The sequence below is a fragment of the Rhododendron vialii genome, chromosome 1a (assembly GCF_030253575.1).
Source record: "Rhododendron vialii isolate Sample 1 chromosome 1a, ASM3025357v1".
Classification (NCBI taxonomy): Eukaryota; Viridiplantae; Streptophyta; class Magnoliopsida; order Ericales; family Ericaceae; genus Rhododendron; species Rhododendron vialii.
In genome coordinates, this window is record NC_080557.1 from 44,866,532 (window position 1) to 44,889,375 (window position 22,844).

The window sequence follows — 22,844 nt, forward strand, 5'->3', positions numbered from 1 at the left end:
TCCTCTCTCTCTCTCTCTCTCTCTCTCTCTCTCTCTCTCTCCTACCTTTGTTCCATTTGGTTTTTCCTTCCTTTGTTCAACACGCCTCATCATATTTTCCTCCACAGCCCATTCTTCACTCCATCTCTCTCCACAGTCCACTCCACTCCACTCATCAAACACCATTTGTACTCCCATTACAAGACCACTCCATTCCCAACAAAAAACCTCAAACTCCCACAGTCCACGCCTCATCATATTTTCCTCCACAGCCCATTCTTCACTCCATCTCTCTCCACAGTCCACTCCACTCCACTCATCAAACACCATTTGTACTCCCATTACAAGACCACTCCATTCCCAACAAAAAACCTCAAACTCCCACAGTCCACACACCTAACCAAAAGCAAAAGCAAAAACAAAAAACATGGGCTCACTCCCTCTGCTACTGTTGCTCTCCCTCTCCCTCCTAATTTCTCTCTCCAGTAAGTCTCATTTTCCCCTTAAACCCCTAATATTGAAATGGAATTGAATTGAATCCTCTCTGGTTTTAAATTAGATTGGAACAGTCGTAATCTAAATTGTCGGTTGCTACAATCAATGGTTTAGATTCTCTTAGCGATTCTTGCTGGTAATCAGTGAGTGAATCCAAACCATTGATTATACCGTTGCATGATTCAGATTTCGACTATCCCATCCAGTCCAAACTAACCCTATCAAAATCTCCCATTTCTGTATCTAAAATCTTCACTAACCCATTTCTCTTTACTAACCCATTTCGTGTTTCTCTGTATTTACCAGGTGCAAAACTCTCACAGAAGCTCGGCGTCTGCTACGGCCAGCTGGGAAACAACCTCCCTCCGCCGTCAACCTCCCTCCACCTCCTCAAAACCCTCAAGGCCAGCCGCGTTAAACTCTACGACGCCAACCCGCAAATCCTCAACGCCCTCAAAAGCACTGATCTCCAAGTCTCCATCATGGTCCCGAACGAACTCCTTGCGAACATCTCCGCAAACCAAACCCTAGCCGACCAGTGGGTCCGCACCAACGTCTCCCCGTTTTACCCCCAGGTCAAAATCCAGTACCTGCTCATCGGAAACGAAATCCTGAGCTCGACCGACAACATTACCCACCTCAGTTTGGTCCCCGCGATGCGCCGGATCCGATTCTCCTTGAAATCTCTGGGCTTCAAGAAAATCAAAGTGGGCACCCCTCTGGCCATGGACGTGCTCGAGTCCTCGTTCCCGCCTTCGAACGGGACGTTCCGGTCCGAGTTTTCGGGTCCGGTTGTGGAACCCCTGTTGCGGTTTTTGAACCGGACGAAATCGTTCTTTTTCCTGGACGTGTACACGTTTTTCCCGTGGGCGTCCGACCCGGATAATATCAAGCTCGGGTACGCCCTTTTGAAGGCGAAGAATGTGACGTACACGGATCCGGGCACGGGTTTAACCTACCACAATCTGCTCGACCAAATGCTCGACGCGGTTATTTTCGCTATGAAAAGACTCGGGTATCCGGATCTCCGGTTATTCATCGCCGAAACGGGTTGGCCAAACGGCGGAGATATTGACCAGATTGGAGCCAATACTTACAATGCTGCCACTTACAATCGTAACGTGGTGAAGAAACTAACGGCTAAGCCGCCGGTCGGGACACCTGCCCGACCGTGTAAGGTTATACCGGCTTTCTTTTTTGCACTGTACAATGAGAACCAAAAGAGTGGACCGGGTACCGAGCGTCATTTCGGGCTATTGTACCCGAACGGGTCGAATGTCTACCCGATCGATTTGTCGGGCAAGACGCGGGTTCGGGAGTACGAGCCGCTGCCGATACCGTCGAATAATGAACTGTACAAGGGGAAGATATGGTGTGTGGTGGCCAAAGGTGCGAATCTGACGGAGTTGGGCTCGGCATTGGCTTATGCTTGCGGGCAGGGGAATGGAACCTGTGACCCGATCCAACCCGGTGGGAAGTGTTTTAAACCGGATTCATTGGTTTGGCATGCTAGTTATGCGTTTAGCTCGTATTGGGCCCAGTTTAGGAAGGTTGGTGGGACTTGTTTCTTCAATGGCCTTGCAGTCCAGACTACCAAAGACCCAAGTGAGTATCACTACCAACCACTATTTTTCATTTTCCAAGCAAGTATCAAAAAGAGTTAACCCTTTCTACTCAATATATTTTTTTCCCTTTTGATAACTGGATGTCTGGGCCATCTTGCACGCATTTCGACTGATTTCGGGGCCCTGAAGATAACGACCGGATATAACCGCCAGTGGCCCCAAGATTTAGGATATTTAGCCCCCACGAAAATAAAGATCACATATTTTTTTCTTACGACCACTTGGCCTAACTCCTTGGGGTTAACCCTTTCTACTCATCTTGTTTTCTTTAAGTCATAATTATGTTGTTAATGGCAACAAATTGGGAGTAACAATGTAACATGATCGCGTGTGAACATCACAATGGTAGTTTTTTTTTTTTAATTTGGTCAATTTAAGCACACATCGACTAATTCCAGAGTCTGACAATAATAGGTTTTCTTTAGGTCCCAAATAACCTTGTTATCCTATTGTTTCAATGCACTTGAAAGAACAATTTAAAATTCCCAACAGACATTTGACGATTCGCAGCCATGTGAGAAGGGAATAAATTGTTTTGGAATGGGATATTTGCCAAGAATAGGATAGTACTCATCGCATTTCCCGAAAATCCTTATAATATACTCAAAGATTCTGACACACACGGATCGGACAGCTTCAATCACATCTATGTCTGGTTGAATGTCCAGCTTCCCTAAAAGCACCACGTGCCACTTTCGCAGTTTAAAAATAGTACTATTGTGTTAGTATCTTATTATCTTGTCTTAGTGAACTTCGAGTTTCGTATTAGTATAGTCGAAAGAGAGATCACCCTGAGCATGAATTGATGTGCCAAGTTTGATGCACCACATGCTAGCATGCATGTTGAATGCTTTTGGACTTTGTGATTCAAAGTATATTTTTTCTTTTTAGAGCAAAGACAAAGCCGGTCTATTGATTTTCTCATATAGGAGTAGTTTACAACATCCAAGATAGTAATATATAGCATAATAAAATTGTGCCCATCACGGATATATGTCTGATTTTTCTTGTACTTGTTTGTTATTGTAGGTTATGGGTCTTGCAAATTCCCAAGCATCACACTTACAAGTGCTGGGAAGTAGGGGGGCAGAAGGACGGCCAAGGAAAATGGGTTATGGGTTTTACTTTAAATAATGTGCTCTACACTTGACCCCCCTTTTTGAGAGCAAGTCTTACAAACATAGATTTCCAAATGCAGATCCGCATGTAGATATGTGGTGCACGTGATTCTACACGTATTGAATGGTCCTCAACGTTTCTATGTCTGGAACTGTGCACAGGCATTTGTGTCTGAAGCGTTTTCTTTTCTTTAATTCTATCTTTTTAGACTAGTCGAGATTGTATTAGTTTTGGTTGCCGTCGTGTTTTAGGCACTTTTGGAATGAGGAGAGAATAGCCTCAATTTCTTGATTTTGTATTCTTTGAAGTAGCATTAAAAAAAGAGAGTCCCAAATCACTTTTCCTGCATTCATGTTCTGTTTATTCTCTCGTTCTTCTCTTGTAGCGATGACTACTATTATTGTACTTGGGCTAGGGCTCTCTCATGCATCTTTGAAGCCAGGCATTCATGACTAACGGCTATAATTTCTTTTGAGCGCGGAGGAGAAACGGCTATATTTGGAAAGTCCGGCTTGTCATTGTTACCTCACAGAAAAGAGCACCCAACGGCTAGATCTATAGATGCGGGTCTGCCACTGTCCACTTTCATCAGAATGATTCTTTCTTTTTATACAACTACTAGTTGATGGCACTTCTCCAATAAGTGGCTGGCAGGTGGGGTTTTTTTTTTTTTTTTGACGGTCAAGGGTGTCTCGTTAGCTTATGCGCACTTCGATTAAATACCCTCATTGGTCCAATCAAAAGCAAATCATTCACGCTGGGACTAGAAAATGCACAATTTTCTTGCGGCATGACCTAAAAAATCGAATATTGATCAATCGTGTAGAACTCACCAACAACCACTGGACTAACCATTGGGGTTGGCTGGCAGGTGGCTTTACTTTCCTAGTTTTCGACTCTATGTTATTATGTACTACTACGAATTTTAAGTTTCTGGGACTATAATTTCTTCTAATCTTGACTAACTTCTACGGCCTGTTTGGATGGGGGAGAAGCTCCCGGATTTGTGAAGAGCCCTGATTACTAATCCTCCTCCTCGCCATTTTCGGTGTTTGGAAGAGAAAAGGGAGACCTGATTTCGAAGGGGGATTTGTCACTGTTGGGATTACAAATCAGGGCAAAGGTGGATTTGCCAAGGATGGGGGTACCCCTGTCGTTACTATATCTGGGTCCCAAAGGATTGTTCTGCCCTAACCATTTCTCACACATCACACAGAGAGAGAGAGAGAGAGAGAGAGAGAGAGAGAGAGAGCGCTAATCGGAGCAAGAGGCGGCTGGAAGAAGAAGGCGGCGGTGGAGTTAGACGGAGAAGACAATGGGTTGCACAGGATTTGGTGGGTGGCGTGGGTGAATGACAGAAAAGTGGGTTTTGTTGTTGTGAGTGAAAGAAAAGAGAGTGGGTTTTGTTGTTGCATATGTAATGATTTTTTTAATTCTAATTACGTATACTATATATATACTTACGTATATTTAATTTCCAATTACGTGTATATATATACACACACTCTTCCATCACTTTTTCATTACGATTTTTTTTTTTTTTTGAATTCGGGGAATATCAGTTTTTATAACAAATAATATGGTTTACTTTTAATGTTTTTCTAAAAAAAAAGGTTAAAACATTTGTATTCTAAAATGAAATTATTATCCAAAAATTAATGGTAAATATCAACTTATTCTAATTAATAGTATGAATTAAACCAATTTTGAGAGTTAAAAAATCAGAGTGGAGGCAATTCAGTCATTTGACATATAATCCCATCATATCCACCTTCAAATCCTCTTTCTCAAAAAATCATCCAGACAACTCATTACAAATGACAAATCCATCATTTTTAAGAGGTGGGGTCACCCTCATTACATATCACCCCTCATTACATATCCATCATTAAATCCATCCTCATTATATATCCATCCAAAATCAAATCCTCCACCCCATCCAAACGGGCCGCTAGTGAGTTAGGATCCTCCTAACATTTATGTTGAATGATTGCATAGCTAGACTTTAAAGTATATGGTTCCGATTATCAAAATGGGAATGTTTTGATATAAGTCTCAATCTCCTCGCATTATGATTATGAAAGGACAATATGCAGAAATCATCAACTCATGGTCGGCCACTTTAGGAAAAATTGAATTGAAAAATTGGAAAATGATTTCCACTCTTTATTTATTTATTATGGTACTCCCTTTTTTTCCTTTGATAAAGCTTTTGTGTCCACACTTTCTTTTTTTATTACGACACTTTCTTTTTTGTCTTTTAGTGAAATTTTTGTGTGTATTTTTTTTTCACTAAAAGATCATAAAAGAAGTGTCATTATCAAAAAAGAAAGTGTAGAAATCATTTCCCAAATTGAAAAGAAGCTTCGGTCCAAGAAGGTGTCCCCCTTGCAGCTGTACTAGTAGTAGACGACATCATCGCCTTCTTGGCCAGGCAATGGACCGGATGGACATCCTCGCAATCAACCTTCATTAACCTAAAAAAAGCCAACTTGGAGAGTTGGTGGTGAAAATTGCGCAACAAAAGGCTGTCGGCGTAGTGCGACTCACAGTCTTCCCTGCTAATCCAGCTAACTGCATTACAACATTAAAGCAATCAGTAAAGATGAATGCAACATTGAAATTATGGTGCAGTGTCCAGTTAACGGGTTGCCATGAGTTAGTTGAAATTATACAAATGGTTTTTGCCTCACACATACTTATTCGAGCTCAGTTGCGCAGGAAGAACAAAATTATATATGGTCCGCAGTCGAGTCCAATAGTGGCTCGGCTGCAGGATTGTTCCTCGGTTACCAAAAAAAAAAAATTATATATGGTCTCCTAAAAATAGTTGAGGTGCGCGTAAATTGGCCCGAACACCTAAATTATTGAAAAAAAAGAACTACAAATAAAGTTTAATATATACGTATACACCAACAAGATGTATTCAACTTCGACATTGTAGGCAATCATAATGGATTCAACTTATGTGCCAAACTCGTTGGGATGTTTGCAGTGGGTTGTGATTGCTATTTAATCCCTGCTTGATCCCTTTAGTGTTTGTAATGCTTATTCAAAGATTAATAAAATTTCTTTGCCATTCAAAAAAAAATAAACTTTTCTCGTAGATGTCACATTGTTGTTGGAAAAATTGCCAAAAGGAATTGTGGCTTATAATAAACGAGACATGCGACTATATTCATGTAAAGATTATTTATTATTCAGGTGACCAATGCTACATTTAGGTGTACAAGCACAATCCATTTCAACTACAAATTTTTATCCTTCCATCCATGCATACAATTTTAACATATATATGCAATGACTTTTATTTTTTTTCGCTTCTCAAATAGTTCCGTCGTTAAGTGCAAGTTTCCTCGATGCTAAGGCCGGGGGACCCCCACGGCACCGGGTGATCTTGCTGCAACCGCGGCTGTAGTTCTGGGCCGGCTTCAGAGGGCCAGGAACAGATTTATCCGATAGAGTCGGATAATAGATCATTGGAGGAGAGGGACTTGCCCTTGCCGATGGATGATTCAACAATGCCACAACCATGGTCATTAGAAAAGCCACAAATAACCACCTTGACTTCATGGTATCGGTACCAAGTGCCATAGGCGCTTCTGATGATTTGTTCTCTCTGATCACTCTTATTTTTTCCAAAATCTAGTTTGGATTAAACCCAGTGAGTAACTTGAAATTTATAGGCAAATCCTAACTGGCCATAGCTATATATATATGGTAAAGTAATTATGCTAACAACTTGTCATGAGATTGCGCGGTAATAGATAATAGATTGTTTTTAATCTGGATCGTCCAAAACACTTTTGAACGGTTGAGATTTTGCGGGGCCATGAACACCATGAATAAGTTTCTCTCGTAAGATTATTTGTATAATCTTTCGAGATTGATGTCATTTATGGATCCTAATTAATAGAGCAATTTAATTATGGTGGGGTCTTTTTTTTTTTTGGAGAACTATCCTGGAATGTATGTCATCCATAAATTAAAGATGGGTAAGTTTTGATTAGGTTTTGCTTTCACATTGGAATCATCATGAACATGCATGCAAAGGTTTATACGAATTCCCCCCATGATTAGTTGGTTAGTTTGCGTTTCCGGATGTGAATAAGTTTTGAGAAAGAATTTGTTGCAATTAAGTTATTAGCTACTTCTGATAGTGAATAAGTTGTAGAGAAATAAGTTTTTTTTTTTTTTTTTGCTCGACAAAATAAATTTATTAATATTTGAAACAGAGATACAAAGATTAAATGGACCAAGAGCATAACGACTAGTGCCACCCGAAACCCAAAGAAAAAACCAGGCAGGCAAGATGTCAATCAAAAGCAAAGACCCTAAAAAAACCACCCAAACCGAACAAGTTTCAGAAAAAGAAATTGTTGTTGACAAATTGTTATTAGTGAACAATAAGCTAAACTTTCGAAATGCATGTGTTGATTAGTGTGTGAACAAGATGGTACAATAATCTATGCTTTTTCACCAAAAACTTAGTGGAAACGCCCCCTAATAGTATCTTTGATTTCCAAAAGTATCGTGGGAGGCTATCGAAAGTTGATTGTGGCGGTGCTAGTCTTAGGCTGGCCGCGGTGGACGGCTCATAGCGGCAATTGTGGCCGGGTGGTCCTAATTGGGTGCAAAGGGGATCTGGGCCCTGCATGACTCTAAATATTCTCGTGTATTATATAATTTTCAAGTTAATTAATTAAGTATAATTCTATGGAGTTCGCCCCTGCAAATACATTGAATTAAAAAAAAATTGTAAAATTTCTATGTATGGAGCAAAAATTCCTAAAATTTCAAGTTATTAATCATTTTACAATGAGAAGTTATCAAAACAGCTTGGGATCCTATGTTCTAATTTCCCTGAGAAATAGACAAGAAAAACGAAAATTACGAAATCTTTCGAAAAATGAATAGACAATAAAAAACGAAATATTATGTCATTCGTTTTCTTGAGAAATAGATAAGAAAAACGACAATTACGAAATTATCATTTATTAATAGCAACCAATTTTATTTCCACAGATGATTTTCCTACTAAACCAAAAAAAAAAAAAACGTTAAATTTTTTTCTTTTGGGCTAAGCTTTGGTATTCTACTGCGTTTGTTATTCGATTCAAGCTCTTGCATTGTAAAATTACGAATGTCAAGGCGGCCCTCCGCGACATCTGGTTATCGGGTTGCAACCGCGGTTCCATTGAGGAGGGAGAGGCGGGCAACCAGGATGTGGGCCACCGGGCATTTTGCACGGGTCTTGGCGCCGTGGAGCGCAAGGGAACGGCTTCCCATCTGGACAAGTTGGAAAATTGTAGCGCAACGGGGGAACGGTCGCGGTTGCCGAATAGTTCAGCAACATAACCATGATCACAATTGCCCACAACAGGATTCTTGACTTCATGTTTTCTGCTTTGAATCTTTGATACCTTTGCTCTGTATATGCGTGTGTAAATTGTGTCTGATGTATTTGGCATTTTGGCTATATATATATATATATATATATATATATATATATATATATATATATATATATATATATATATATATATATATATATATATATTCTTTTTAGTTGCTGCATCCTGATCAATTGTCCCTTCTTAGTTGCGCCCTCGACTCCTTGCCCTAGGTGATCTTCGCCATGATAAGTCTTGATCACCTGGCGAGCCCTTACGATGGTGGCTGCAGCCTGCATGCGGACCACCGGGTTTCCGGCATGGTTCAATGGCGTACATGTATATGTATTTCAAAGGATGCACCTCTTCTGCTTGGATCATGAAAAAGATACACAACAAAGCGAGACCCAATCCCAATAACCTTGCGTTGCTGCGGGGTATGCCGCAGTTTCTCATTTTTTTGGCGTAGTGCGACTCACAGTCTTCCCTGCTAATCCAACTAACTGCATTACAGCATTAAAGCAATCAGTAAAGATGAATGCAACATGGAAATTATAGTGCAGTGTCCAGTTAACGGCCAAAAGGATTGCCATGAGTTAGTGAAGCATTACTAAAACAGTAAAACCCAATGAAATATCTCCGTCCAAAAACGAATAACTTTTGAAGGGGTTTTTTTTTTTTTTGTATGTTAAAACTATAGAAAAAATAAATTCTCTTTTTGCATACTTCTGAATTTTGTTATTACTAGCATATCGCATCATCTTTCTTGTTCTTGTGAAGCAAAAAAAAAAAAAAATCTTTCTTCTGACTACTCACAATTTGACAATTTAGTTGCCCCCGTTCCAGAAACATTCTTAAAAAATAAGCAGCTTATTTCACATTTTCAAACTCAAAAATAATGTAAATGAAAAATAAATTTTCAATTTTTTTTTTGCATTATATAAAAGATCTCATCGAGATCTTTCAAATAAGATCCATATTGCATATTTTTAGATTTCAATAAGTCTATAATTTTTGAGCTTGAAATTGCCATCTCAAAAAATAAGGGTTTTTTTTTCGTTGCAGAACGGGCTTCCTCTAGGAATGAAGACAAAAGGCCCCACGTATACTTAGGACATACAAATGGTTTATGCCTCACACTTATTCAAAGATTAGTTGCGCAGAAGGAATAAAAGTATATATGTTCTTCCATAAATAGTTGAGGTGCGCGTAAACTGACTCGGGCACCTGAATTATTGAAAAAAAAAGAAATACAAATAAAGTTTAATATAGTTCTTGATCAAATTTTTATGATCTGAACCATTCAATGTATGCAGAATGTGATTTTAAGAGTGCCCGTATGAAATTAGCAAAAAATATGACCAAGAAGTGCTTGTTTTGAGCAGTTTTTAATTAAACCGTTCATCAAATTTAAGCTAAAAAATGCTCAGATCAAGCCTTATCCGGTCTCTTTTTTTTGCTGATTTTTTGCGGGTATCCTTAAAATCACGTTCTGATCACATTGAACGGCTCAGATCATTAAAATTTGATCGGAAACTATGAGGTATTTTTTTAGGTGCTAATTAGTTGTCCCCGGAACCGCCTCGTGTATATATACACACACACACACACACGTATACACCAACAAGATGTATTCAACTTCGACATTGTAGGCAATCTTAATGGATTCAACTTATGTGCCAACCTCGTTGGGATGTTTGCAGTGGATTGTGATGCTGTTTAATCCCTGCTTGATCCCTTTAATTAGTGTTTGTAATGCTTATTCAAAGATTAATAAAATTTCTTTTGTCGTTTAAAAAACAAAAAAAAACTTTTCTTGTAGATGTCACATTGTTGTTGGAAAAATTGCCAAAAGGAATTGTGGCTCATACTGTAACAAACGAGACATGCGACTATATTCATGCAAAGATTATTTATTATTCAGGTGCAGCGAACCAATGCTACATTTAGGTGTACAAGCATAATCCACACTTCAACTACAAATTTATATCCTTCCATCCATGCATACAATTTTAACATATATATGCAATGACTTTTATTTTTTTTCGCTTCTCAAATAGTTCCATCGTTAAGTGCAAGTTTCCTCGATGCTAGAGCCGGGGGACCCCCACGGCACTGGGTGATCTTGCTGCAACCGCGGCTGTAGTTATGGGCCGGCTTCGGAGGGCCAGGAACAGGTTTATCCGGTAGAGTCGGATAATAGATCATTGGAGGAGAGGGACTTGCCCTTGCCGATGGATGATTCAACAATGCCACAACCATGGTCATTAGAAAAGCCACAAATAACCAGCTTGACTTCATGGTATCGGTACCAAGTGCCATAGGCGCTTCTGATGATTTGTTCTCTCTGATTACCCTTATTTTTTCCAAAATCTAGTTTGGATTAAACCCAGTGAGTAACTTGAAATTTATAGGCAAATCCTAACTGGACATAGCTATATATATATGGTAAAGTAATTATGCTGACAACTTGTCATGAGATTGCGCGGTAATAGATAACAGATTGTTTTTAATCTGGATTGTCCAAAACACTTTTGAACGGTTGAGATATTGCAGGGCCATGAACACCATGAATAAGTTTCTCTCGTAAGATTATTTGTACAATCTTTCGAGATTGATGTCATTTATGGATCCTAATTAATAGAGCAATTTAATTATGGTGGGGTCTTTTTTTTTTTGGAGAACTATCCTGGAATATATGTCATCCATAAATTAAAGATGGGTAAGTTTTGATTAGGTTTTGCTTTCACATTGGAATCATCATGAACATGCATGCAAAGGTTTATACGAATTCCACCCATGATTAGTTGGTTAGTTTGCGTTTCTGGATGTGAATAAGTTTTGAGAAAGAATTTTGTTTCAATTAAGTTGTTAGCTATTTCAGATAGTGAATAAGTTGAAGAGAAATAAGTTTTTTTTTTTGCTCGACAAAATAAATTTATTAATATTTGAAAAAGAGATACAAAGATTAAACGGATCAAGAGCACAACGACTAGCGCCACCCGAGACCCAAAGAAAAAACCAAGCAGGCAAGATGTCAACCAAAAGCAAAGACCCTAAAAAAACCACCTAAGCCGAACAAGTTGTAGAGAAAGAAATTGTTGTTGACAAGTTGTTAGTCAATGTGAACAATAAGCTAAACTATCGAAATTTGTTGATTAGTATGTGAACAAGATGGTACAATAACCTATGTTTTTTCACCAAAAACTTGGTGGAAACGCTCCCTAATAGATCTTTGATTTCCAAAAGTATCGTGGGTGGCTATCGAAAGTTGATTGTGGCGGTGGTAGTCTTAGGCTGGTGGCGGTGGCCGGTTCATAGTGGCAATTGTGGCCGGGGTGGTCCTAATTGGGTGAAGGGGCGGGGATCTGGGGTCCTGCATGACTCTAAATATTCTCGTGTATTATATAATTTTCAAGTTAATTAATTAAGGATAATTCTATGGAATTCGCCTCTGCAAATCCATTGAATTAAAAAAAAAATCGTAAAATTTCTATGTGTAAAGTAAAAATTCCTAAAATTTCAAGTTATTAATCATTTTACATTGAGAAGTTATCAAAACAGCTTGGGATCCTATGTTCTAATTTCCCTGAGAAATAGAAAAGAAAAACGACAATTACGAAATCTTTCGAAAAATGAATAGACAATAAAAAACGAAATATTATGTCATTCCTTTTCTTGAGAAATAGATAAGAAAAACGACAATTACGAAATTATCATTTATTGATAGCAACCAATTTTATTTCCACAGATGATTTTCCAACTACTCAACCAAAAAAAATAAACGTAAAAAAATAAATTAGCTAAGCTTTGGTATTCTACTTCCTTTGTTATTTGATTCAAGCTCTTGCATCGTAAAATTACGAATGTCATGACGGCCCTCCGCGACATCTGGTTATCGGGTTGCAACCGCGGTTCCACGGAGGAGGGAGAGGCGGGCAACCAGGGTGCGGGCCACCTGGCATTTTGCATGGGTCTTGGCGCCGTGGAGCGCAAGGGAATGGCTTCCCATCTGGACAAGTTGGAAAATTGTAGCGCAACGGGGGGACGGTCGCGGTTGCCGAATAGTTCAGCAACATAACCATGATCACAATTGCCCACAACAGGATTCTTGACTTCATGTTTTCTGCTTTGAATCTTTGATACCTTTGCTCTGTATATGCGTGCGTAAATTGTGTCTGATGTATTTGGCATTTTGGCTATGTATGTATTTATATTCTTTGTAGACTTTTTCTACCAAGTGAACCATAATTATTAATTTACTAAATGCTCTCTCTCTTTCTCTCTCTCCAAAGTTTGCTCCAAAGTATGTATTTTGAAATCAATTGATTTTGCCTCATATACATAGAGGGGTAATGAGTACTTTTTAAATATTTATAGAAGGTTGTTTGGCAAAATCTTACATTCGCCAAAAGAAGAAACAACTCGGAATTGTCACTTGTTGACGTCCATATCAGATCGGGAATGTCCATTTCTTCCGAAACTGACGGGAATTCGAATCGAGTCAATTAAGTTTTCTATCTTTCATGTTGTCGATTGCCAATTTTTCTTCCTATCGATTAGTTTTTTTTTTTCCCTTTAACTCCTCCTACATGCAATTAATTTCCTTTTATCTACGCCAGTTTAATCCCAAAAAAAAAAAATTCAGTTTCAAGGCAGGAGTGGCTGAAAAATGTAACGTAAGAACTAAGTGTTAAATGGTCTTTTTTTTTTCTTTTCTTTCCTTTTCTTTTTTTTTAAAGTTTTGGCGAGAAGTTATTCAATGTTATTGGAAACTGACATATGGCATAAAGAGTGCTGGCACTGACTGTTAGAAGAAGTTTTTTAATAATTAAACTTGTCGGCTATGGGGAATAAATATTTGTAACTCTCCCATTAATTTAACTAGCTAGTTGTGTATTGATCAATATTTTTTTTTATAACCGGATGTTCAGGCCAGCTTGCGTGACTACTAGCCTTGAAGTTAGCGATCAGGCAAACCTCCAGTAGCCCTAAAGTTTGAAATGTTTGGCTTTCGATGGCCGGATTCAAATTTGCAACCTCTTGGGGGTAAGCTATTGAGTTACTTTCTCATGCCCGCTTGGCCAAACTCTTAAGGTTTATTTTCTATTGCAAATGACATTATATGTCATGGTAAATGACATTTGTGTGGTTGGTTTTAATTACTATACAAAGGCGGCTAGATGTGGGAATGATGCAGCTAAAAAAAAAAAACCTTTGGTCAATTAAACGAGTATATCATACACATATTTTTGAGATTCTTTTGAGATATACTTGTAGTATACATTTTGAGCGAACAGGTGGTGGTTCTTGGTTCGTGAAGGAAGTTTTAGATGCACACAAATTTTTCAGGGATCGTTGTATCTTGGGAGTGAAGCGTCGATCTACCCGGTGCAGGAGGGGGACATATCTTCTCTAAGGAACGCTTTACAAGTACCTAGCTCGATCCATAAGTTTTCTCTAAACTCCTATTTTAGAGTATGATTTCCAGCATTATAAGTCGTGGGTTTCAACTTAGATAGCAATTTAGGCATGTGGAGATTTTGATCTTTCTTTCTGGAAATTTATTTTTGGTTCCTGGGACATACAAATTTGTTAAAATTCAATTTAGGCGGATGAAAAATACTCCCCATGCGATTGACTAAAATAGGATTACAAATTCAATTCCAGGTGCAGTTTTATGTAATGAGTTATTTGTCCATGCACTGTTTCAGGCAGATACTATGATGCCAAGACAAAAGGCCTCTCGCCCATCGGCGTCAGGTGTGCACTAATAAGTTCAACTCTCTCGTTAATCTAGCTAACTATTCTAACACCACTAAATTCACCGATAAAAACAAATGATACATTGCCAAAAAGGTACTAAAATAAGTACCAGCAACAAGTGATGAGCTCCTGTTACAAAGTTATAATGAGTTCAAAACCTAGAGGCTGAATAGATATCTCTGAGATCTTAAATAACATATTGGTTACTATACTATATGATCTATCAACAATGTCACAATTAATTACTGGTCACTCCTTTCAGGGGGTTGAGCCAAGATTATTCATCGGGATCGATCTTACCAAATCGCTTATATTGCTACATCCCGATTAATTGTCCCTTCTTAGTTGCGCCCTCGACTCCTTGCCCTAGGTGATCTTCGCCATGATAAGTCTTGATCACCTGGCGAGCCCTTATGAAGGTGGTTGCAGCCTGCGTGTGGACCACCTGGTTTCCGGCATGGGTCAATGGCGTACATGTACATGTATTTCAAAGGATGCACCTCTGCTGCTTGGATCATGAAAAAGATACACAACAAAGCGAGACCCAATCCCAGTAACCTTGCGTTGCTGCGGGGTATGCCGCGGTTTCTCATTTTCTCTCTATTGTCGAAAAAAGTTCCTCCACTTTTATTTTCACAATTCGATATTCCATTTTCAAGTTTTTATATGCGCGCGTGCGCCCATATATAAGCAATGGTAATGGCTGAAAATATGAAGGGTTATGGTTAAGGTTTTTTTGTTTGGGATGAGAGGTTGAAAAAGGATTAGCCAACATCGATCTATGGTTGGGAGAAATATTAGTGGGTTCTCTTCCCTTGTAAATTGAAATGCCCCTTGGTGGCTCAGTAAATTTAGGCAAGTCATTCTTTTCACTAGATTCCAGCTAGCCTAGTGATGTAAAATTCCTCCGTTGGCCGGATTACTTCTTTTTAACCCTTTTTTTTCTTTTTCCTTTTTTTTTTTTTTTGGAGTGGTTTATTTGGCTTTTGACTTATGTACTTGGATTTCAATTATATCGATCTCCAGTAGAAGCTTGTGCCCCTGCATCCAGTCACCATGAGATTAGGTTTTGAAAATCCACCCGCAAGAGTGCATCTTTTCTAAGCATTTTTAAAATTTCAAGTCGATATCTTTATACTTTTTTTATTCGTCACGTCAAGATAGATGATTAATTCTTTAACAAAAATTAACAACAAAGAATACCTACTTTCGTTATAAGGAAAATTCTAAAATCAGCCCAATGAGCTGACAATAGCAAATGTGTGAATGTGTATTAAATGATGTAAAAAGTGAACAGAAGTACATGTTTTCTTGTCTTCTAGTGTATTTATCGTCAACCCAGTAGGCTGACAATAACAAGACCGATATGGGGCCTGTGGTACTATACATTTAAACCAATAAGATAATTAACTCAAAAGGAAAAGCTAATACAAAAATTCATATTAACCCCAAGAAGTTTGGCCAAACAGATATGAGAAAGTAAATAAGTACCCGTCCACCACAAGATCGCACGTTAGCAAAATATTTCAAATCTTGAGACCACCGAAAAATTTATCTGGCCGTTAATTCAAGACCCGCAAACTGGTCTGAACATCCAATTATCCACACAAAAAAAAAAAACAAAACAAAACAAAAACCACACCAGAATGATCTGTACCTTGCCTTATCTGCTCATTAACAACCCTAGTACTACTTTAGTATTCCGTATGGGCTTGGGACCATATCTTTGGGCCCAATACCATAATTGTGGAACTTTTCCTTTTCCTTTTCCTTTTCTAGATTATCCTAACAAGGTCTCTCACACAGTCGTGATTGGCTAGGCAATTGTTTTTCCATCGACAACTCGATGTGACCTCCACAAACGTTGGCTTAACTACATGTCGCCCCCTTAAATTAGTATAATTTTAAAACTACCTACAGCATGCAAAATGTAACAATTGACCACTTTAAACCATCTAAGTCTTTCAACTTGGCACCTTATTAATCTTTAGTCGCTTTTTTTTTTTTTTACCAGAATTAAAATCGATTTATATATAAAAGAAAACATAGTACAATAAAAGTGGACACTATCGGTTCAAAAGTACAGAAAACAACAAACAAAATAAAAGTAGTACTTAAGAATAGTTTCTAAGGGTTATCTTTAGTCGCTTAGTAGCCTTTAAGTACCTAAGAATAGTTTCTAAGGGTTATTTTTCTCCAAACACGGCGATAATGTGAAGAATGATATGCACACAAATTTGTATATCTACCAAAATCATATACTAGACCTTTGTCTTTTTTTTTTTTCCCAATACGAGGAGCTATTTAGCATTTTGATGATGCATGGGCATAAAGATGTTTAATGGGGATAAAACAGAAGGAAATTGATAGATGAGGGTGAGTGGAAGAATACCGTCTAATAAATGATTTGGTCATTAATTTTGTGAAATATACATGTTTTTAACGTAAGGAAATCGATAGCCATTAATTTCGTGAGATTTGGTCATTAATTTTTGTGAGATATACATGTTTATAACCATGTCATTCTAGACATTTTAGTCATACCTTGAGAAAAAAAATATACTTTGCACCATTCTGGCCTCCTTGATGGCCGTTGTACCAGCAATAAAAGGCCATTGTACCAACAACAAAGGATCAAGTTTTACGGTTTAAATAGTTCATGGCGAACCAGAGTGTCAGGTTTTGTAGTTTGGAGAGTAATTTGAAGAAGTATCATAGTTCAGGAGGGAAAGATGTAATTAAGCCCAAACATATTCGCCGCCCCATTCCAAATCCTTATCCTCTCTCTCTCTCTCTCTCTCTCTCTCTCTAAATCAGTATATATCCAACCAAACTCTGACCAATAATGGCCTTAAAACACGAATCACTCTCCAGTAGGTTTTACCCACTCCGTTGATGGACTATCGCCCCTCCAACGCCAATCCGTTCTTGGTGAATAACTACGCTGTGAAGTCATCTGCTTTAGGGCTTCACAGACTGGTGTTCTCCGACAGTCAGAAACCTCGTCAAGTTCCTTCCTCCGTCTACTTCTCCGGTCACCGGCGGCCGTTGGTTGCGGTGGCAAGGGCGGGGGCGAGTAGCAACTGCGAGTTCAGCAGCTTGAACACGCCGCTCGAGCCGAAGTCGGCTCCGGGGAAGTACCTGAGCGGTTTATTGCTGAGTGATGATGCAGAGGAGTTTCAGGATGCTGTTTGCAAGCAGTTGGAGCAGTTAGCCGCTGATCGAGATGACGCGATTAGGCGCGCGGATTTAAGCTCGAGGTCTGATGAAGCGTGCCTCCACAGGTTTGAGTTTTTCAGAGACTCCGGTAGATACAGTATGTGGTATGTTGTATGTGTGTGTGTATTTGTATAGGTATGTTTTGGACTCAATTTGATAGTTTTGTTAGCCCGCATTTAAATGAGAATCAAGTCTTACCTATCTCACAAATCGTTGCGTTTTCAGCTGCACATTGCTGTAAACGTATTTTGCCCTTGAGTAAGTACATACCTACATGATTCGTTGTGCGATATGCGGTACATGACACAATGATTTCGTTAATATACCATTCTCACTCCGTCTGTCCCAATTTGTTTGTTCAATTTTTGGATTCCAACTTCTTAAAGGGACGTTAGAAAGCTTTGAGTTTTCAGGAATATCTCACTTCTTGACATTAAGTTAGAAGAGTACACATCCTACAACGCATAAATTTTCAACGTTTTAAAAGAGGGAGGGTTTTAAGGAAATTCTTTTTAAATCTCAACTGTAAATTGGACAAACATTTTGAGACTTGTAAAAGTCAAAAGGTAGACAAACAAATTGGGACGGAGGGAGTATTATATATTGCGTGATTCCTGTGAATTATTTTTCAGCAAAGTTTTCTGAAATATATGCTATAGAATTTGCATCTTATGTTGAGTTAGTCACTTATCAGAAAAAGTTTATATTGAGGGTGGTCATTATTTTAGTTGGATTTGCTCTTGTTAATGTATCTCATGATTGAGATTATCTTGCCAGGGCCTAGGATACATAAAATGAGAAAAACGATACGAGAATCCCGTTTTGACAACCTTGGTCCATACCTTAAGTCGATTGTTCATGCTTTGTCCCACGAGTCCATCCCTCGAGTCATGGTTATTCGTAGAGATGTCTTTTAGATACGAATTTGCTGCTGGAATTCTATTCTTTCCATTTTATATTTGAGAAGGTTTGAGAATTGTTTGGGATACGAAGAGTTCCTTTCTTATGAGTGATGCGAATGTTTGTTGGATGAAAGGAACTTGTTTCCTGACTTTGGATGAAACAATTAAGAAGGACAGTATGTCCACTCTCAATCCAAAATTTGGTAGGAAACTCATGTATGAGGCTTCAGATTGAACAAATTAAGCCCGCTCAGACTCTACTTTTTAATGCAAGCTTGATACTCAAGAAAACGGATGAAGGCAAAATTGTTGATTTTGAATTTATAGTAGGATAAGTGGTTGTTCAGGTGTTCTGATAATGCCTTTAGTGTTAGTGCATGTGCTAGGTACACCGTAACCTTAAGAGTTCACATACAAACACTCAAACCCCAACCCCATACAACATAGAAACCAGTGTTTCCCTCACAATCACTCAAATCTTTGTGCTGCCTTTCCTTCAACCTGATTACATCTATGTATAGGAGGAAAATGGAGCTCTGCCATCAAAGGGATTGGAAGGGGGAAGCTGAGGGTTGCCTTCAAGAGAGGAGAGGCCAATTGGGGAGTTGGGAAGCTTCCCAATCTGAGCCTAAAGGAAACACAAAACAACTTCTATCTGCATGGCTGGAGGCGAGTATATTGGATCACGAATATATGATGCTCAATTGCTTTGGATGAAGAAAATAATGATCTAAATATTTTGAACATGACTATGTTTATGACCTAAATATTTTTAGTGATTTGTATTCTGTCCATTTTGTCTTATGGAATCTAAATATCTTAAAATAATCAAGTACGGTGTTTGATCAATTCGAAGAGGCGTCCATAGAAGCATTTACTCTGAAGATGAATAGTTCTTCCAGCTTCTATTTTGAGCCTCTACTGACATGTACAAAAGCAGGGGAGGCCACTGAGGAAGTACCTTTATAACTGCTTTGTAGGTTGCAATTGAGCAATGACTGCATCAGTTGAAACCAGATGCTTAAAGAGCCAGTTTTTTGGAATATGTTGGCTGTTCTCTCTTCTTTAATGAAAATGAAGCTGAGTTTTATATGTCTTACCAGTTCAAAACAATATGTAAAATTCAGGAGGATTGCGGAACTTAGGGAGCAAGAGTGCCAGATTGTGGTTGAAGATATCATGTACATTTTAGTACTATACAAATTTCACGAGATCAAAGTCCATTTGGTTCCAAGGCTCTCTAAATGCATCTACAATCACAGACTAGAGTTATGGCCTTCTAATGACTGGGAGCTCGAGTCTATTCACAGCTTTGAAGTCTTGGAGTTGATAAGGGAGCATCTGACAGGTGTCATCGGCTGGAAAGCAGACTCTAACGTCGCAGACAATTGGGCCACAACTGAGATTCCACGTCTCCAACTGTGCCGAGTCTATGCTGCTTCCATTTTATATGGCTATTTCCTGAAGTCTGCCTCCTTGAGGCACCACCTTGAACTGAACCTTGGATTAACCTGTCAAAACCCGCTTCTAGTTCCAGAACTGTTGTCCTGCGGGATGAAGAATATTGCCTTTAGTCGCATTGGCAGAGCGCAATCTACATCACTAGGTCCAGAGTCATGTATTCGAGTAAAGAAACGAGAGAATTTAAAGTGTTACGTTATGGGATTTGACCCTGAGACATTGGAGATGTGTGCAAAACCTAAAACCAGGGAGGCTGTGAGCCTCGTTGAGAAGCATAGTTGTGCGCTGTTTGGGGATGAAAATACTGGTTTGATCGAGACCAATGACGTGATTGTGACTTCGTTGTCGAGCCTTAAGAGGATGGTTTTAGAGGCCGTGGCTTTCGGTTCTTTCCTTTGGGACACAGAAGAGTACGTGGACGCTGTTTATAAGCTTAAGGAGGATTAGAGGAGGTAAATTTTAAGTGGTTGACTTCTTCTTTTCTGATGTAAATATGTTTTCATATCTGGCAGCCATATTTTGATATGTACAGTGACATCATTTTGTGTATAATGTGATTTCCGCGGGGCAAGATGCCTAATAATTATAACGGGCAAATGATAATACCAAAACTTTTTTGGTTCCTGCCAAAACTCAAATTTTATCTTTCTTTTAATTGCCCTTTTGCTACACAATAATGCTGTCCACACATACATTAGGAACAGATCTTGTACAGAGACCTACGTGGCAAAGAAAAAGGGCCCCACTCTCTCACTCTCTCTCTCTCTTTTTGCCCGAAAAATTCAAATTTTGACTCCAAACAATTTTGCACCCCAAATATCCCCCAACCCATTTCTGCTCCACCAGCACCCACCGCCAACAACCGCCGACTCAACCAACCGCAAGTGTCAGCACCGTCTCTCTCTCCAACCCCCACCTCCACCACATCTCAATCGTTTGACCACTCCGACCACTGATGCCGCCACCGACCACCACCCCTTTGGTTGATGGAAGCACTAATTAAATATATATTACATACATAGGTATACATATATATATATATATATATATATATATATATATATTTTTTTTTTGATCAGATAGGTATACATATTTGGGGCCCCAATTTTTTGGCCAAATTTCGAGGGCTTAAGTCCACCGCCTTGTTCGCCTTAGCTCAGGGCCGGCCCTGCTCTCATACGAAGGTTGTGATGGGCACCGAGCACCTCCCCACCACGGATTTGTGCAGCCACGGTGAACCCGATGGCCTCCCGGAACCCCCATGGACGGCACGCCAAATCAGTTGTGGGGTGTTTTTAGATCTTAACTTTTGTTTGGGTCTAAATTTAGGGTTTCTTCTTCAGAAATTGGGGCTTTTTACAAATTAGGGTTCTCAAAAAATTTGGGAATTCCACAAATTAGGGTAGTGACTTGTGAGATCAATTATTCTCTCTCAACCGCCTGTTTGATGATCAATGGATACGTTGCTTTTTGTGACTTGTGTTGTATGGATAGCCTATTAATTACTATCATTTACTCTCTCAGTTTGTTCACCTTGATGGTCAATGGAATGTGAATTTGGCTTTTGCTTTATTTACAGTTGGCATGTGTCTTGAATCACACATATAGATAGCTTAAACTCCAAACAGGATTTTGCAAAAATGTCAAACGCTTATAATGCTCCAGAATCAAACGCCTTTGACTGTAAATGCAAGTTCATATCCCCAAAATTGAAAGTAACATAAGAATTCCAACAACATATATGCCAGAACCATTTTCGTAATAGGTCATTCCATTAATTGGTAAACCAATACAAAGCCCTTGTATGGATTTTAATTCAGTGCTGCCTTTTTTTTTAATGGCAAATTTTTTTTATTAATCTTTGAGTATCCCAATCGTATTCCTAATTCTATCAGTAGATGCGCTCCAATCCTTGAAAGGAAACATACTAATTCCTCATGAAGTAGATAACTCCAGTTGTCATCAATATGGGAAAACATTAGCAGCAACCAGCATTTGGAAGGCAGCAAAACATCATGGAGAACAGCAGTAACAGACCAGCAGCATAAGATTTAGCTGCATATCAGTTTTGAACTTGTTTGATGAATTCCACTTTAACCAGCAACAATAGGACAACAATCAGCAATTTCCTTACCCAAAGCCTAGACATAACGCCCAGACACCTCCACCATTATTCCATTTGAAAGGTAGAGTTAAAGAAAGAGTAGAAAACCCCCACCCAAAAAAAAATGGATTGCCCTTATCTGTGGTAATTCAGTCCTGCCTACGTGCTTTAGTTCTACTATTGACTCTAGGTTATACTTTACATTCTACAAAGTAACACTTCGGGTTCCACTTCCATATTGTTCATGGTTTCACTAACTTCCGCAAGATGTGTTCACTTCTGAAGGAAAGGTATTGTTTCAGCCGCACAAGTGTCAGCTTTCCTTTCTCTTAGTCTTAGGCTTCAATTCATCGTGGACTTGTTTTTTCCCTGCAAACATGAAATCAACCACCAAATTAGAAGCAATCCCATGCACAACTTGCAGATGAGAAAGGCCAAATTCACAGAGCCTAATATTGATTCAGTTCAATGTTTCAATCTGTAAACTAAATTTGCATTCACTGCTTAACTTGATCGACATTGGGGAGATACTGTAAAATTGCAACTCGGCCATGGTTTTGTTTATTAAAGAAATGGAGCAATAGATCGGTTGGGGAATGCAAAGAGAAACCCAAAGCCAAGCTCTGTAAGCATCCCCTCTCTTAGTTCAACAAGCTCTGATAGATTTAGAGTAGGAGACTCAAACAGAATGATAAAATAATTCTATGAATTTGAAGGGGCATTTTGGTAATGCAAATAATGTAGTGGAGGACAATTAAGTCATGTAATGAAAGAATTTTGG

General features: G+C 38.9%; 2 protein-coding genes and 1 long non-coding RNA gene across 4 annotated transcripts; 2 read left to right on the top strand and 1 right to left on the bottom strand.

Annotated features, from left to right (window-relative positions):
- LOC131319834 (uncharacterized) lies at positions 1-437 on the bottom strand. The gene is made up of 2 exons (XR_009198058.1): positions 307-437; positions 1-145 (listed from the first exon to the last, which is right to left on the bottom strand). It is a non-coding gene; the product is annotated as an uncharacterized LOC131319834 (long non-coding RNA).
- On the top strand, positions 133-3,566 carry LOC131319826 (probable glucan endo-1,3-beta-glucosidase A6). The gene is made up of 3 exons (XM_058350236.1): positions 133-464; positions 781-2,079; positions 3,129-3,566. Exons 1-3 carry the CDS (start codon positions 407-409, stop codon positions 3,179-3,181), a joined length of 1,410 nt encoding a protein of 469 aa, XP_058206219.1. The 5' UTR covers positions 133-406; the 3' UTR covers positions 3,182-3,566.
- A 13,595-nt stretch (positions 3,567-17,161) lies between these two features.
- On the top strand, positions 17,162-20,591 carry LOC131319838 (UV-B-induced protein At3g17800, chloroplastic). Of its 2 annotated transcripts, XM_058350264.1 has the most exons (3): positions 17,162-17,661; positions 19,020-19,167; positions 19,626-20,591. In XM_058350264.1, the coding sequence occupies exons 1-3, from the start codon at positions 17,643-17,645 to the stop codon at positions 20,404-20,406; spliced, it is 948 nt and encodes a 315-aa protein (XP_058206247.1). In that variant the 5' UTR covers positions 17,162-17,642; the 3' UTR covers positions 20,407-20,591. The 2 variants fall into 2 exon arrangements, with proteins under 2 accessions (XP_058206247.1, XP_058206239.1); XM_058350256.1 differs by lacking the exon at positions 19,020-19,167 and having other exon boundaries at positions 17,163-17,661.
- The last annotated feature ends 2,253 nt before the right edge of the window (positions 20,592-22,844 follow it).